This window comes from Protopterus annectens, chromosome 9.part0 (assembly GCF_019279795.1).
Source record: "Protopterus annectens isolate FY-2018-M chromosome 9.part0, PAN1.0, whole genome shotgun sequence".
NCBI classification, from domain to species: Eukaryota; Metazoa; Chordata; order Ceratodontiformes; family Protopteridae; genus Protopterus; species Protopterus annectens.
In genome coordinates, this window is record NC_056743.1 from 1,841,926,468 (window position 1) to 1,841,944,543 (window position 18,076).

The 18,076-nt window shown below is 39.3% G+C and overlaps 1 protein-coding gene across 1 annotated transcript in view; it reads right to left on the reverse strand.

Moving 5' to 3' along the window:
* The window catches only part of STARD7 (StAR related lipid transfer domain containing 7), a 396,226-nt gene extending 379,253 nt beyond the window's left edge, over positions 1–16,973 (reverse strand). The window contains exon 1 of the mRNA XM_044084698.1: positions 16,063–16,973. Within this exon, the coding sequence (XP_043940633.1) occupies positions 16,063–16,490 (428 nt within the window). The 5' untranslated portion in view covers positions 16,491–16,973. The remainder of the gene's footprint in view (positions 1–16,062) is intronic.
* Between the last annotated feature and the right edge of the window lie 1,103 nt (positions 16,974–18,076).

Here is an 18,076-nt window from a genome sequence, read left to right on the forward strand (position 1 = left end):
AAAATATAGCTAGGAAGTGCAATAAAATTAAAGTGGAGTTTAAAATAGGGTGGAAATAAAAGAAATGGAGATAGGGCTAAGAACACAAATTATTTAGAGTGACTGAGAAATGTTAAAGTATTGCAGAATAGTGGCAATATCACAGAACAAAAGGAGGAGCAACTGCAGGATGCTAAACAGAAAATAAGGGATTATCCCAATAATATATGTAAGAGTTCAAAAAGACTGACATTAAGCAACTGTTTTTTGATAATAAAGTCTAGAGCACAACAACTGTTAGCATAATGATTCGGGCAACAGAAAGTAGAAAGGGCTGTCCAAAAGCTTAGGGAGCCTACATCAAGGAAGGTAACAAGAGATCCTGTAGAGGTATTAGAAATATTTCAGAAATTCTATGAAAAAGTCTGTATACAGCAGAGAAATATGGAAATAAAGAAAACGTACAAGCAGAAATGTTTACAGAAAAATTAAATATGCCAAGGTTAGAAGTAAATAAGGCTCAACTGCTACCAGGATAGACAGAGATGGGATAAAAATTCAGTGGGAGTTTGGAAGCTAGGAGGAAAAAAACTCAATGATCTGGATGGTTTTAACAGTATTTCAAGAGAAGGAAGGAGTATCAACATCCTGGAAGAAAGCTGTTGTAGCTAGCTGTAATACCTAAAGAGTGTGAAGATCCATCAGATTCTGCTTCATACAAACCCATTTCAATTTCAATTCTATACCATGATTATAAAGTGTTCATGTCTATAATGGCTAAAAGAATGGCAAACGTGATTCCAAAATTGATAGATATGGATTGATGTGGTTTTGTGGAGGGGAGGCAAGCATTTGACAACATTAACAGAACACTGATGATCCAGAGGGAAGCAGAATGGAAGAAAATACCACCATTGTTGGTGGGTTTTGATGCAGAAAAAACATTTGGCAGAGTGAGCCGGGACTTCATGAGCAGGGTAATGGAAGCATTTGCATTCCCTAATAAAAATTAAAAGATGGACTAGTAGGATATTAACGTGATCGGAGGTAAAATGAAAGTGGTCAGGTTCCTCTCTGAATTTCTGCTTGAGCAGTGGAACCAGGCAGGGGTGTCCTCTTTCCCTTTTATTATCTGCATTACATTTAGAACCACTGGCATACAAAATAAGAGACTCAGAGCCAACTTTTCTTGAATACTTGCAAATATTTTATACCTGACACAACCAGAAAAGGACACATTTTGAGACTGTTTCAAATCTTTTCGGGATCAAAGTTAATGAAGTAACACAAAGGCAATAGTGGTAAATTATGCACTCACCAATAATTGGTTCAGCAATATCCACATTTAGGGGAATATGATAAAATGAAGTATTTAGGAATATGGATTAAAAATGACTCCAGTGAGGCAGCTAAAGATATGCAGGAAGAAATTAAACAAAATACTGTGCAAAAACTGAGAAATTGGAAGCTCTGTTATATGGATATGGATAGTAATATGGATATGGATACCAAAATACGAGCAGTTACAATGTTTTTAGTCCATTTAGTCTTATACACAGATCAGGCATATTTTTATCAACCAGAGAAGTTGTGGATAGCAATTAATAAAGAAATGAAGGGTTTTATCTGGAAGGAGAAGACAACAAGAGTCAAGTGGGATAAGCTGATTCTTCTAATAGAACAAGACGGACTGGGATTACTCGATTTGAAAGGGTATCGCAGAGTTACACAGTTAAGGCTCCTACATACAGCACAAGCAGAAACCTATAATTCAAATTGAAAGGAATAATGATGAAGAAACGGGGGGGGGGCTGGACAAACTGGGATTTTGGATGCAGATCTTTAAGGAGAATACGAATAGAATATTCTGTATGATTACTGTTAAAGTAGCAGAAAGTATTCTAAGAACTAAACCAACACAGGAATGGAGAATGAAGATTCTGCCAATAGGGATGACTGCAATTACGGATACAGACAATAGGCAACAGGGATCTGGAATTTATTGTAAAAACTGGCAAAGGACCCAAGGTACTGGCGGCAAATAACTAGACAGGGGAAAGGTAACAGAATGGGAAGACGCAAGAATTTATTTGGAGTGCAAGTTAGAGATTAACATCATTCCTTGATAGGGAAAGGGAAAGCAGAGTATAGAAAAAGAAATCATCAGAAAGTATCAGCACTGGTTGACTTTTTAGCAGAATCTAGAACAGAAGTTGCTGTTAAAAAACGTACAATTAGTACAGCATATAAAATATTCCATGACAACTATAAGAAGAATCAATCCATGAGAATATAAAGGATTGAGGAGAGAGATTGGATAAGCAATTCACAAGGAATCTATGGGGGATATATGCACGTCTCCCAAATATGCAACAAAATCTTGAAGATTTAGGATATTTGACTGGAAATGTTTGCTTGAGTACTTTCATACTCCAAGTAGACTCCAGATAATTTTTCCTTGGGTACACAGCAAATGTTGGAGCTGTTGGGGAAGAAAGAGGTAATCGAGAACACATTTTCTGGGAGTGTAATGAGCTGGCAGATTTTAAAGATTATCTGCAGACTACTCTGCTGGGGATACTGGGTGAGCAAACTGGCTTAACTAGGGAAATTATTTTTCTGAGCTATGATGCAGAATCGGAATTGCCTAAACATTGTAAGGCCTTGTTGAGTATAATTATGGTGGCTACCAAAAAAGCAATTATTCGAAAATGGAAATCAAACTCTAAACCAACTGTATTAGAAGAAGTAAATACAGTAACAGAGATAAAACAATTGGAATAGAGATCTTTAAAGAAAAAGTGTAGGTACAAATTATATAGGAAACAATTGGAATTTTGGGAACAATACATACAGGGAAGGAACAGGTTTTAAAAGAAAGCAAAACTTGAATGACCTATGTAATGTTTGACCGACAATGACTGGGTAGAGAAGGGATGTACAACATTTGCAAATAATGTTATGTCAACATGGTTTGTGATGTAAAATACTTGCAGCTAGGATTATGACTGACAATATGGTTTGTTTTCATTTAAATAAAATGTAGGATTGTCTGTGTCATAAGTGATAATTTAAGAGGTTCTTGTTTAAAAAAACATACTTTTCCAGCCAAACAGCTTTCTAAGCCATGGTCTCATAAATAGCTCAGCTCCACCAGGTTCTAAAACATCCCTAAAAAGCAATTTTTCTTTCAGCTAGGAATCTGACATGTTTTAAGGTCAGATTACACACACACAAACATACAACCCCCCCCCCCAAAAAAAGGACTGCTGAAATGGCATTATTTTAAACAGTGGAAAACGAAAGAAATATTTAGGACTTTGACTTGGAATTGAGCCCAAGGCATTCAGCGCTGATTTCAATCACTCAGGATGATCACGGTGCCACTAAGCAGTAAGGTTTAGAGTCATCCCTTAAGCAAAGCCATTTTTTTTACTTTCGGCAAGAAACCCTTAGAATGTTGTCTTAAAGGCAAGTTACACTGAAGTGTGCATGCACACCTGAAAGCCATTGAAGTCATTTTAAAATCATGTGACAAGAAAGGAAAATTTAGACCTTTGCCAGAGACAAACCCAGTACTTGCAGTAATACACGATGATGTCACTGCCTCAGCACAAAGAGCTTCTACACAGCTGGTTTGAAATTCATCCCTTAAAGTCATCTTTTTTACTTATATTATTTTTGCTCTTGCTGCCCACCAATCATCAACCCTCTCCTGACCAACAGAGGTATTCATTACCTCATCACCAGGGTGAGACTCAACTGGGGGAGTACATCATTTAGGTAGCCAACAGGGAGGTTCAGCTTTTTCTTGTTTGTGCCCTACTCCTCACCTGCATGCACTCAGCAGAACACTGGGGGAGGGGTCATGAAATGGGCCTACTACTGAGGCCACCGCCTCACTTCCACAAGAGCTGTTCCCTCCAAAGCAGCCCCATCCCTCCTCAAGAAGCATAAGTAGTTGTTTCCCTGTCTCCACCCGCAATATCATACTATACTCCCCCCAAGTGAGCAACTCTCCCTGCACCCTGGGAGAGGCGAGAAAGTCACACCCTTCCACCTTCAGCTCCTCCAATGCCAGGTCCATTAATTGAACACTTGTCTGGGTCACAGTAATGACTCCATCTCACTGCATCACAGAGCTAGGCTAACAAATTAATTTTTTTTTTCAGAAAGATATTCCTAGCTTGTTGTTCTAAGGTACCATTGCACACAAAAATGCAACTGAAACACCCCTGCAAAGGTAATACTTTATTTGAAAGGAAAAAGCAATCCTTTGGCTGGGATTTCAGACATGTCAGAATCTGGTTGCTAACAGGTTATTTTATGATATAGACAGTGACATCCGCAAGACTTTGCTTAAGGTCCTGAGTTCAAAGTCCTCTTAAATCCCAGTCAATAGTCTAACTTTTCATCTCATATGCCATGAGTCACAAATTCAGCCTTGCTTTCTGTTTAAAGAAATTAGCTCTACACATGGCTCGTTCAAAGACGACAAACTTGCAGTACCAAATCATTTGAAAGAAATGCTGAGAATGAATGTATCTTATTTGTGAGTAGTCAAGTATAAAATGGAATTGCATGTAATGTGTTATTTGGACAAGAATGCTCCTGAAGATAAAACAAAATAAATAATGCAGACTGCTACAAAGTGACCTGTGTCTGGCATGCGAGACATCCTCCAACCCATTACTGATGGATTTACTCCACATCAGCAAGTCAAATGGCATCAAATACTCGGTCTAGGGCTATAAACCTCTTCTACATCATCAAAAGAATGGTTTGGAGGGACAGGTATTTCTCACAGAGGATACCAGTGCAGTGGAATAAACTCTCCATCCACATAAAACAAAGTTCAACCCTGTCCATATTAAAGTACAATATAGATCTATAAGTGGGAAACTATTTACCCCTGGACTGTCCCTATACTAATAATGTACAGCAGCTGCTCCCAAATGCTTTATCACATGCAAGGTTAATGCACCTCTCGTCTGAATTTTTTTCAATAAGGAAGATGTAACACATGCTAGGTAGGTCTCTAATGATTGACACCTTACAGTATCTGAATGCCGGAATGTAAAGTCAAGTGATTTGGTTTTCAGTATATTACTCTAAGTCTGAAAAGTAAAACTGAAGAGCTGGCAACACAACACCTCTTGGTCATCTATGTTATTCCATATTTCAAGAATCCAGATACGACACTAGAGACCAAAACTTAGTGTAATAATATATCCATAGAGTTTTTTTCTAAGCATATCTCAGAGAACAATAAGTAACTCAAGGGTATATAATTATATATCAAGCCCTGCAAGTATCTTGTTATGCTATACAAAAAAAATCTGCTACTGGCAAAGCAATGCAATGGAATATGCAATCACTCCTGGGGAACAGATACCATTAATACAGTAATGCAAACACAAGTGCATCAACAAATATTACAAATGAACTGTAACATTCTCTACAGGAATCAATGTCACACTAAGGGCCACATTATGTAGACAAATAAGCGATAAGTAAATGAACATCTAAGGTGACACAATGTGACAGTTAGTAGTACTGTCACCTCACAGCAGGAGGGGTCTCTGGTTTGGGCCTCTGCTGAAGGTGCATTCTGTGTGAAGTCTGCAAGCCATCCCCATGTTTGAGAGAATTCTTTGTGCACTGTGGATTCTTCTCACATTCCCAGGACATGCAGAAGGTGGCTTGCTTTGATAATTTTTTGCACACACTGTCGCTCAATCAGCAGTACCCCCTCCTGGTCCATCTGTTCATTCTTTTCCCCATGAGGATTGGTTCAGGTTGTTTGTGCTGCAGCCCTATCCCCCACTCACAGCTGTCCAGATTTTCACTTTTTTTTTGGTATGTTCCTTTAGTTTGTAAGAGGAATATTTAAAAAGTGTGCCCAGTTTGGGACACTGTCCTCCCATCATTTATGGCTTTGTCCAGGATTTTTTTCTCCAAGAGGATGACTGATATGGATAGGACAATTCTCAGGGTTGCTGAATTTTCCACCCCCCCCAAGAACTGCACAGTCTTGGTGCTAGTATTGGTAATTAACAAAGGGTGTGGGGTCGCAGGGAGCTTGTCCTCTGCAAAAAAAATATATATATTTTTAAACAGAAAACAAAAGAAAATATATATATTTTTAAACAGAAAACAAAAGAAAATGTTTCCATGTGATGAGATCTATTCTCTGCACATGCATAGTAGTGTGTCGATGTGCATAATGCCAATCATTTTGTGTCCACATTATGCAAGTTGTCAACAATGCTATTCAAAGTTTAATAAATGCCTTGTATCTATACACCCAAGACACTACAATAGCACTAAAGTAGTTATACCTGTAACATTTAGCCAGTCATTTAGTGTTGTGACCAGTGCAGAGTTATGCCCATGCTTTTTAGCTAGATGTATAAACCTAAGTAAACATTTTTGCATGCAATGAAATAAAAGAATCGCCAGATAGAAATAACTACCAAAAAATAAAACTGTTCGTAAAATAAAAATAAACTACCAAAAAATAAAACTGTTCATAAAATAAAAAATGTACACAATGTCAGTGACAACTACTTATATATGGCTGTAGGAGAGATTATCCCATGCAGATAAAAAAAGAAAAACGACTCTCCATGGTTTACTAGTAGTAGTTTCAGCAGATTTCTTTTGGGATTTTTACATTCACCAAAATCGCAGACAATGAACCAATATGTTTCCCCTTACACTATTTACTAAAGAACCTTACTGCTACTTAACACAGTGGCCATAGCGTCACTGTGACAACCTGCACCCGTGACTACAACGGAGCCTCATTTTGTAAGCCTGTTTTACAAGAAGGAAAAATCAGTTTTAAACTCCTCCATGTCTGCCCACTCTTAAATAAATATTTATAACCCCATCTTTTATGTTCAAAAAAATTTCCAGCCGCCAAGAAAAATTACACACCTTAACATTCCCAATCTCTCTCCGAAAGGCAAACTCAAATGCCTTAATGGTTAACTTAACAAGTATCAAAGTTATCATTTATTTTTATTTATTTAACATTTGTTAACCAGGAAAGTCAGACTTGGAACGAAGCCAATTTTCAGCAGAGGCCCGGGGAGAAATGCTGCACATGTAGGAGGTTTTTTTCCAAAAATCACAGCAATTCCATACTCAAATTAAGATTTTAAATTGTTTTTGTAAACTGATACAAACATAACTTTCGAAATCTGGACAAAGCCTGACAAAAATGGGGGGACAAAGGCCCAAAATAGGGACAAATTTTAAAATATTGCTTTTATAAACTTAGAAAGTTGCTAGAATAACAGGGTTTGTGTTAATATGCATTTTTCTGAAGGATTGGAAGTCTGAAACTCAAATGTAAGTCATTATTTAGCCACTTCAATTGCCAGATCATCATAGACATTTGCCATAAAAATCACAAATTTATGAGGCACAGACCAAAAAATATGAGGTAAAAATCTGGACAATTGAGAGGTGTGGATCATACAACTCATAACATATTCGGACAGTTAGCAATCTGCAAAAGGAAAAAATTAAATCCCATATTCAAAAAATACCAAAACAATACAATACAACTTCTACACACATTCATTTAGCAGGCAGCATCACTTTCACCTGTAACTCACAAACCAATTTTGACACAAGAGTGCAACTAGCTTTTCATTCCTTGCAAAAAGTATACATGTTACACTAAGCAGAGTTTTGTCACACTGGGAAACATTAAGTGAATCCTGTTTTTCTAAAACTGTGCAATCTTGGGGGTTGCTCCACATCAGCCTTTGTATATTTTGAAATGCACTCCAGTGAATGTGCAAAGGAGAGTGCATGCACCCTGCAAAATTTGGATAATATTAATATTCCTGCTGTTCATTTTTCCAATTTGCTTATGCATTTCAACTTAGTTTCATGAATTGCCATGAATCTTCTGTAAAATACCTAGGACACCTTAACATTTCTTTGAGCATTGTCACACTTGAAAACACATACAATATAAATTTCAGTCTTTGGATTAACTTGCTTTATTTTATTATAACTTATTTATTTGATTTATTGGGAAAATACTTTTAAATTTAATGAACATATTTAGAAAAAGAACACTGAACATTTGCTTAATTATGCGCTATTCCCGATGAACAGCTTGCCAATATTTCAACACCGCATAAAAACTTTGCCTAACTCAGTAGGAAACAAACTAAGCCTCACCCAAGTGTAAGAATTAAAGCAAAGACCTATGGTAGCATTAACCCATGTGTCAAAGCAACAAGTGTCTTATTTTCTTTTATGCTAGTAACCTACATATACAAGGCAGTAAGACATTAAGCGCTAGCCATAAAACAACTTCATACTCCTTTCCATTAGCATTAAAGGCACAGACGCCCGCTTGGAAATGTGATTTGGCAAGCCAAACAACAGGACATACCCAAAATACTCAAAGTAGGGACTGTGCTTGGTATATCAATATTTACATGAATAAAATATGTAAACAATATAAAGTGTTCAAATAAGCAAAAATCAAGATAAGGGAAAATAATAATATAGGTTCATAGGTAGGTACTAGGCTATCTGCCAGAGGGCATTTATAAGCCTAGCCAGAGTGTGTCAGCTTTCGCCACCCCATTGATTAATTAACTGAGCCTCTATCAAGAAGAGCTAATGAAGTGATCCCAGGGGTGTATTTTCTGTTACCCATCCACTTGTCAAGTTTCTCTTGAAGAGTGTTAGTGACGGGCTCTGCCTAATGTAGTTAGGAATTTTGTTCCAAAGCATGGGATCTATCCCTCCAGCATATTCTATTTATTGTTGTGGCAAGGTTTAGCTCACTAGAGCGAGTGGCTCACAGTATGAACCTTTCTCCAGTGTTCTGGCAAAATTAGCCTTAATATGTATATTCACAGCAATTCACCTTAAATCCCTTTGAAAAACAGACCATTCTTAGTAGAAATGTCACAATCAAACATACATGTTATAACTTATCCTTAACAAAAAGCAGGAGCATACTGAACATTGAAATATGTAACATGAGTATACTGAATGCTTCACAGCATTGGAGCTCTGCTGACCCACAACACTGGCAGACAAAACTCACTTCATGGAAGTGAAGGATATGTAGGGACATAAGAAGATACCAGTGAATAACAGCTCTACTTTCCACCAAAGACTTTTTAATGTACAAACAGAATTTCTCTTAGCACCTCGGCCACAGCCTTTACAGAGTAAAAAACTTTTCCTTCTAAAAATCTTCCATTATAAACCCTCCTTAACACATTCCGTTTCAATTAATTAATTATATTACAAATTGATAAAATACTCTTCAATCATTATTTAAAGTAAAAACGTTTAAAGTAAAAACGTTTAAAGTAAAAACTCAGCCAAGCTCCTCGTGGTCCTGCAGAGTGGTGCTAGCAACAGAGAGGCTGCAAGAGTGACTGCTATCCTGATAGAAGTGATTTTCTCCTACTACTACCTGGGCGAGTGTCCGATCTAGCTAAACTGCAAGTATCTCTGCTCCTTGAACTGTTTTAAGCTATTTAAAGTTGTTTTTGTACCTGCACTTTTAAAGTTCATCCTATTTGTTGCATACACCTGTTGAGGCTGCACACTCAAGTGCGCTAGCCTGTGTTACTGTTTTACTGCATTTTTCTGCTGTTTGTTGTAAAAAAAGAAGAAAAAAAAAACAAAATAATTATCCTCGTTTCCCGCCTTTCCTGACCTAGAGTAGTCCAAATACAGGCTTTGCTGTATTCTGGACTTTTGGAAAGTTCCTGTGTTGGCCATTTTCTTTCTTGGATAAAAGGAGGCTTCTTTGTTTACCAGTGGGAGTGGGGAGCTTAGAGCAGCCTATCTATCCCTGGAGGAGTGTTCCCAGCACAAGAATCTGGTAGTCTATTGGCTGTTTTGGGCCAATTTCTAGCTCTTTCAAGCCCCCCCCTGCTTTAATCGGGTTTACACTTTTTTCGGCTCCACAAAGTCTGCTCTTCATTTTTTCCCTTAGAACTGTTCTAGTACTCATAATAAACATCCTATTCCTAGTCAAAAACTTGGCACTTTTTCACTAAAGCAATTATAAAAGTCAATACTAAAGAATCAAAAGCACTACACCCTCAAAATCTCCCTTGAGTACCTTACTCCGCACTGGCCCTTTTTTCAATTTTAAAGGAATTCCCTGTATTATACTAGCATGTCCAAAGGTCAGTTGGCAGTCTCCTCTCCGGTCCAGCTGGTGAATCTGGGAATCTTGAGGCAATGTTACAACTGCCTCATGTACACAGACAACCCTCTCCTCCTCCCAACAAGTTCCAACATATGTGAGAGATGCAACCATATAGCCAAACTGGAGGCTAAGCTCTCTCAACTCAGTACTGGAGTAACCAGTCAGGAGGAGAAGGTATCCACACTCGCTACAATTCCAGTCTCACATAGACCTACCACGACAGCAAACCAAACACAAACACACAAAAACATACTCGGGGGCTCTAAATAAAAATCTGCCTAAGCAGCAGAGGCATCCAAAGCAGACACCCAAGCAACCGCTACCCCAAAACAAAACACGTGCAACACTTAGTTCACAAAACCAGTGTGCCGATCAGTCACAGCCCTTAAGGCTAAACAACACACGTAACACACTTGTAATAGGTGACTATTGTCAGGCACACTGACGTGTGCCGATCAGTCACAGCCCTTAAGGCTAAACAACACACGTAACACACTTGTAATAGGTGACTATAGTCAGGCACACTGACGTCCCGCTCACTAGACTGAACAAGGAGAAGGTCAAGGTGAGCTGCTTGTCGGGCACTAGGATTTGCCACATAGCACAAGCACTCAGGTCACTCCAAGGCAAGTACAAATATGGCTCAGTCATTGTCCATGCTGGTGTGAATGACCTGAGATGTACATCCCTGGACTACATGAAAAGATACATAGAGGAGCTCTCTGAGCATGTAGCCCAGGCCAATATGACCCTGACCTTGAGTAGCATCTTACCCTCACCAAGAATGATGCCTCAATATGAAGAGAAGATGATCAATTTCAACAAGTGGCTTAAGTATTGGTGTCATTCGAAGGGGATCCAATGCCTGTCAGCCTGGGATGACATGCTCGACAAGCCACGCTGCTTTGCTAGGGACGGCTTGCACCTGTCACCCCCTGGGCTTTCGGATATTGGCAAAAGCTCTTGCCACCCCCATAGTGCCTTTTTTAGGCAAGGCTCAAAAGACAAACACACCTCCTTAGGTATCACAAGGGATAAGAAACTAAGAGTAATGCTACTTAACGCCAGAAGTCTAAACCTCAAGATGCACGCACTCGAAACTCTCCTTAGCATGGAGAACATCGATGTCTGTGCAGTAACAGAAACTTGGTTCAAGGCTCCCGAGAGCACCGCAGCACTACCAGGTTATACCGCATACCATGCATTTCGGCCCCAAAACTCGGACCGAACCACAAAAGGAGGGGGATTATCAATATTCGTCAAAGATTCCCACACCTCCAGGTTGGTGGCAGAGCACGAAGCATCGGAGACTATCCAGGTGCAACTAACAGTGGGAAAAACTGCCTTCCAGTTTATAGCCTGCTACAGACCACCCTCCCAAACCCAGGAACCCCACTCGGCCTTCCTGAGAACACTGGAAAATATGAAGGTCTCTCCAAACACCATTATATTGGGCGACTTCAACTACCCAAACATAGACTGGGAGCATTACTCTAGCTCCAACACCCTAGCCCAAAGGTTCCTAGAATTTATAAACACAAATGCTATGGAATAACTTGTGACCACTCCCACAGGAGAGGAAAACATACTGGACCTGATCATCACCAACATGGGGACTCTATGCTCCAGACCAGAAGTGTATCCCCCACTGGTAAAATCAGACCATAAATTAATCTCTCTGGATATCCACATCCCGACCCCACCCCCTGCCCAGAAAAACCACAGTGAAAGCTTCTTTAAAGCAAACTTCACACTACTCAAAACCGAGGTGAAATCCTTCAAAGCCCCCAGGCCTGTGGAAAATATGGCCCAGACGGCAGAATCCTTTATAAACACATTCTATGAACACCTTCAGGAATGCATGGATCATGCAATCCCAAATAAAACTAAGACCCAATCCCCCAAAGGTAGGCGTCCTGTCTGGTGGACCCCAGCCATAAACAAACTATACAATAGAAGAAGGAAGTTACTACATGACAGGGCAAAATCCCAAAAAGGGAAGGCACCTCTGATCGGTATTAGCAAAAAACTACGGACACTCATAAAATCATCTAAGGCCAGCTTCGAGAAACAAATTGCACAGGACACTAAAGATAATCACAAAGCTTTCTTTATTTATGTTAGGAACCTGAGTGGGAATTCCCAGATATGCTCAGAATTAGTCCAAAATGACAAAAAATACACTGAACCTACAGACATTGCGCTGAACCCGTCAGCCAGGATGTTGGCAACCCCCCCCCTCCCCACCAAAAGAGCAAATATACATTCCAGCAGAGTGCTGCCCCCCTGACATCTCGGATGCTCAGGTAAAAACCCCCCTCTCCAAAGCAAAAAACACAGCATCAATGGGACCAGACGGTGTCCCAGGCTGCGTCCTACATGAACTCCAAGAGGAGCTGAACCCAAACATAAAGCTACTATTCAATCTTAGCCTTACTACAGGTTATGTACCCAAAGAGTGGCGTACAGCAATAGTGGTCCCTCTCCACAAAGGTGGTGCCTCAACGGATCCTGGAAACTATCGCCCCATAAGCCTGACTAGCTTGGTCTGCAAAGCTATGGAAAGGATCATCATGGACCTCATAAATGGGATACTGGGGACCTACAGACTTTGGATCCTACCCAGTTCGGCTTTAAGGGCAGATCCTGCCTCTTAAACCTGGTTGATTTCTTTGAAACTGTCACCAAGGCCATTGACGAGGGAAAGGTGGTCCACACAGCCTACCTAGACCTTGCAAAAGCCTTCACTACAATACCCCACTCGGGCATCATAGATAAGCTATCCAGCATAAATATAAACCCCTATGTCGTTAGATGGGTTGCAAACTGGCTTAAGGACAGAACCCACATGGTTAGAATTGCTGGAGCCACGTCAGACTCCAAACCAGTTACGAGTGGCGTCCCACAGGGCTCAGTCCTGGGGCCTCTCCTGTTCGGTATATACTTCTCGGAGGTACAGGCCAGCACGGAAGGACTGTGGCCGACTAAGTTAGCAGATGACTGCAAACTGGGCACCATAATCAACTCTCCAGCTGGGTCCTCCAAAAGGGTCTCATAGAAACAGACAACTGGTGCCAGAGCCATGGCCCCAAGCTAAATGCCAAAAAGGGTACAGTCATCCCCTTAGGCAAAAACAAAGTGCCCACAAATTACCACATAGGTGGTAATCCACTAAGTGCGGAAGAAGTAATTAGGGACCTGGGGACACAAGTTAATAGTAATCTCTCATTTGACAACCACATGGCCAAAGTGGTTAGAAAAACATTCTATATAGCCCACCTAATCATGAAAGGATTCACATCCAGATTAGGGGAGGTCATTGTGCCTCTTTACTTATCCCTCATCAAGCCCATAATTGAGTACAGTGCCCCTTTTGGGATGTACCTTACCAGACACCTGCAGCAACTAGAAAGACCCCAAAAGTACCTCACCAAGAGGATCAACAGCCTCAAACAGATGCCATATGCTGCCCGGTTAAAGAAACTTCAGCTCTACTTGGTTGCTTACTGCCTGCTTAGAGGCAATCTGTGCCTGACGTACAAAGCCATGTCCAACCCAGAATTGATTGACATGCTGCACCTCAGAAAATCCAAATCCCATCGTGCCACGCGCTCGAGGGACTTAAACCTCAGCACAGAAATAAATAGGACATGCTGGAGGGACAGATTCATAACCCAGAGGCTATCTTCACTCTGGAATAAAATCCCGGTCCAGGTTAGGCAAAGTCCCTCACTGACTCTCTTCAAGGGGAATCTTTACGAGTGGATGGGAGATCATAGGTTTACCCCGGGTATCACTTCTGTGTCACTGTTAGAGGCACAGTAAACTAAACCTCAAAAAAGGGCACAGTAAAATTCATTTAAATGGGTGGCGAAAGCCAAATACACTCTGGCTAGGCTTATAAATGCCCTAGGGCAGATAGCCTAGTATAAACCTATGAACTACATAAAACTTTGCCAGTTACATTCCTTATTCAACCCTCTGGGTTGCAAAGTGTCATATTTCATTATAAGAATTGATTCCTTTCTCCTCAGTGCATACTTTAACATATCTGCATTCCCATATTGATATACTACTTGTTCTAAAACTGTCACCTTCATTCCCTTTATTTCCCCTCCATACACTCTATTAAAATGTTCCGTTATTGGACTTATTTTTTTGTTCCTCACATCCCTTTTATGCTCCTTTACTCCTTCTGCTAAACTTCTCTTTGTTTCCCCTATGTAACGTTTACCACATGGACAACTGATAATGTAAATTACACCTTTACTTAAACAGGAATATGTTCCCAACGGATCAAATCTTTTCCCTCTTATTTTCTCTAGTTATTATATGCTGACAAACAGAACATTTTCCACATGGAAAAGTCCCCCTTGTTATAACACTGTTCTTAATTTTCCCTGTTGGTCTTGTATATTTCCCATGTACCAAAAAATCTTTTGAGATTCCGTCCCCTTTGATAAGAAATTCTCAGTTCTATTTTTGACAATGAGAGCACCTCTTTTTTAATTTGTTTCCAGTAACCCTTAACTAATTCATTAAGTTTTTTAGAAAAAATAGTGTATTTAGTAACAAAGAACATTTTAGAACTCTCCATCTCTTCTGCACTTTCCTTAAATTCATTCTGTATTATGCCTTCTCCTGGTATCCTTATTTGTTTACTCTTATAAATTTTAGTATAACCTCTATATACTTCTTCTGGGTCATAACCCCTATCAATAAAGTTAGATACTATTCCTTTTGCTTCTTCGCGTACCTCATTTATATTACTACACAGTCTTTCTATCCTCAGCATTTCTCCAAAGTTTAGCAGAAAGAATAAAGGAACATAAAAGGGATGTGAGGAACAAAAAAATGATAAGTCCAATAGCGGAACAGAGTGTATGGAGGGGAAATAAAGGGAATGAAGGTGACAGTTTTAGAACAAGTAGTATATCAGTATGGGAATGCAGATATGTTAAAGTATGCACTGAGGAGAAAGGAATCAATTCTTATAATGAAATATGACACTTTGCAACCCAGAGGGTTGAATAAGGAATGTAACTGGCAAAGTTTTATGTAGTGATGTTTTTACTTTAGATAATGATTGAAGAGTATTTTATCAATTTGTAATATAATTAATTAATTGAAATGGAATGTGTTAAGGAGGGTTTATAATGGAAGACTTTTAGAAGGAAAAGTTTTTTACTCTGTAAAGGCTGTGGCCGAGGCGCTAAGAGAAATTCTGTTTGTACATTAAAAAGTCTTTGGTGGAAAGTAGAGCTGTTATTCACTGGTATCTTCTTGTTCTTTTGTCAAAAAAGTTTGGGACATTTTATTTCTTGTTGCAGCGATATGTAGGGACATGTTAATTTTCCTAACTCTGTCACACACACAGGTAGCAGCAGTAAGGTAGCCAAAGAAGGCCAGGGATTACACAAAGCACTGCATTAAAAAGAGAGGGGGGATAAAATCACCCACCAGCAACACACTGAAAACATGCAAAGAGAAAAAAAAACAGTTCTTGCAAACAAGCAGTGAAATCATTCTATGAAAAACTATTCCATGACCTGCAAAATTAATCTCAATTATCATAAAATCGTTTGTAGTTTGACCAAAGTGTTTTCTGCAGGCTTGCCTATAAGGTAGGATACACAATGATACAGCTCCCTGCACTGCCAGAAGTGCAGACCTGTATGGAATCAGAAGCCCCATACAAAATTAGTATCAACAAATAAAAAGGGCACACACATTCCCTTCTTGGAATAACTAATATTATCAGATTACCATATAAGAAATGTAAAGCAGTTAATAGTTGTCTTATTCACAAATACTTCCAAGTTAATCAACAACTTGTACCGTCATTGCTATACTAATATCACGGGTCTTACCGGTGTAGCTCTTCTTCTTTTATCCTTTCTTCTTCCCACATAAACACTCCAGCAATAGCTGCAACCAGTCTGAAGGTTTTCAGATGCCGACTCTGAAATCTGCGTAAAAAACTAATGAACAGACTCTTTCTGGATTTTTCAGAATAAATGTTATTATACAGTTGTCCTATCTGAAGTCCACGGCGTAATCGTTGCCCTGTTACATAGCTACACTGACCAGCCAAAAGAGACATCATCTTCCACTCACTAGCTCCATTAGAATGGTACCAGTAAAGAACTCTCTGCAGCACAGTTCTTATCCTCCACATCCACACACTTAACGGCCCAGGTAACATCTCTTTAGAAGTATCACTACCAAAGTGTGCAAAGTTTAAAGAGCGCACGTACGACCCAGCTCTAGTGGGTGTTTGCTTCAAAAACAGAAACATTACTTACAATATGGAGATATTACAACAGTACTACCTATCAACAAAGAATACGTCTCAGATGTTATCATCAGAAGTGCTGCAAAACATAAAACAATATTTCAAAGATATTAGACTATCGATATGAATAAATTATTTAACTTTACTCCATTTGCAACCGCACCAGCATCTCCAATCACATTTTTACAAAACTTGCAAAAATTCAAGTTTCTTCTCCTTGCCAACGGGTGGGGACATTGAAACAATCTGCACCATTTAGATAATTAATTAAACTAGATCCAGTGATTACTAGCAACCTTCTGGTACTTCCTACTAGCGTTTTCCCTAATATAGTCCCATTCACCAAAGGTCAGTACATTAGCGCTCCTAAAATTCATTCCCGTGCAGAAGGAACTACATTTCTCCTTCAGTCCCTTCCTAGTGCTAACCCACGTGTTTTGCTTCGCCAACCAACATTGCGTAATAATAAAGCCCGCCTATTGCCAGCAAACCCCGTCCGCCAATTCAATGTTGGATAGTCTTATCAAAGTTTCTGTCCTATCATCATTCTCAGCAAAGTACATGAAACTAGTGTGCACAACTTGACGTTATTAATACTGTAGTGAAAAATAGAAGGTCCTCTGAGAAGGCTGTAGTATATTGCCTGTGCGATTTCTTTTATCTGTAACTAAGGGATTTACTGTTAACAGTTCAGGGACATCTTAAAACAAGTTATCTTTGCCAGGAAAGCTGACTGTGATAATGAGTTACTTTACAATGATTAGTTTGAGCAAGACTATTTCTGTAGTATGTGTAATTGCACAGATTGTCTTAGCACTGGCAGTAAGTCTGTGGAATTCCAGTCAGCACTCATTCTGTACCGTGCCAGCACGGACCCAGTTGGTGGAATAAGGTTCGCGGTAGTAGTTAAAAATGACTTTGGCGGACGTGTTAAAATACGTTGTCTTGTACGTATGTTATTTTGCTAGCTCAGTACGAATACTCTTCTCTATAAGGTCATTCATGTTTTTTGTTTCAAACTGTAAACACTGAATGGGTGCCAAAATGTTGCTGTAGAACTGCTCGTTAAAACAAAAGTACTTTTTGATATATTAGGGTTCCCATTTATCCCCTTTGTACATAGGACTATGTATATAGTGTCCTGAGATTTTAGGCCAAACATTTTTAAATGTCTTTACTTGTTGCGTAAAGCGATTACTTTGAATACGAAATACTAAATGTTATCTGAAAGAGAACAAGCAAATTAAATAACATTCAGAATTTAACACTGACCTTCAGTGCTTCGACTGGCTGTGGGTATGGTTTGCAAAATGTCGCGTTTCTAAAAGCGGCAGCCCTAATGTCATCGTTATACATGTTTTGTCAAATTCCGTTTCATAACACATTTTATATGAGTAAATTCGTTAGATGAATTCTGGAACGTTTCTGTATCACCCTCCTCTCGAACACACACCAATATATGTAGTAAATACTACCAAAGAGAAGACAAAAATCCAGTAGGTATGCATGGCATACATCTCAGATGTCATGTCTTCTTTTAAACATTTTGATTTTTTTTTTGTTCAATCACTGAGGATTACCTACGTTAA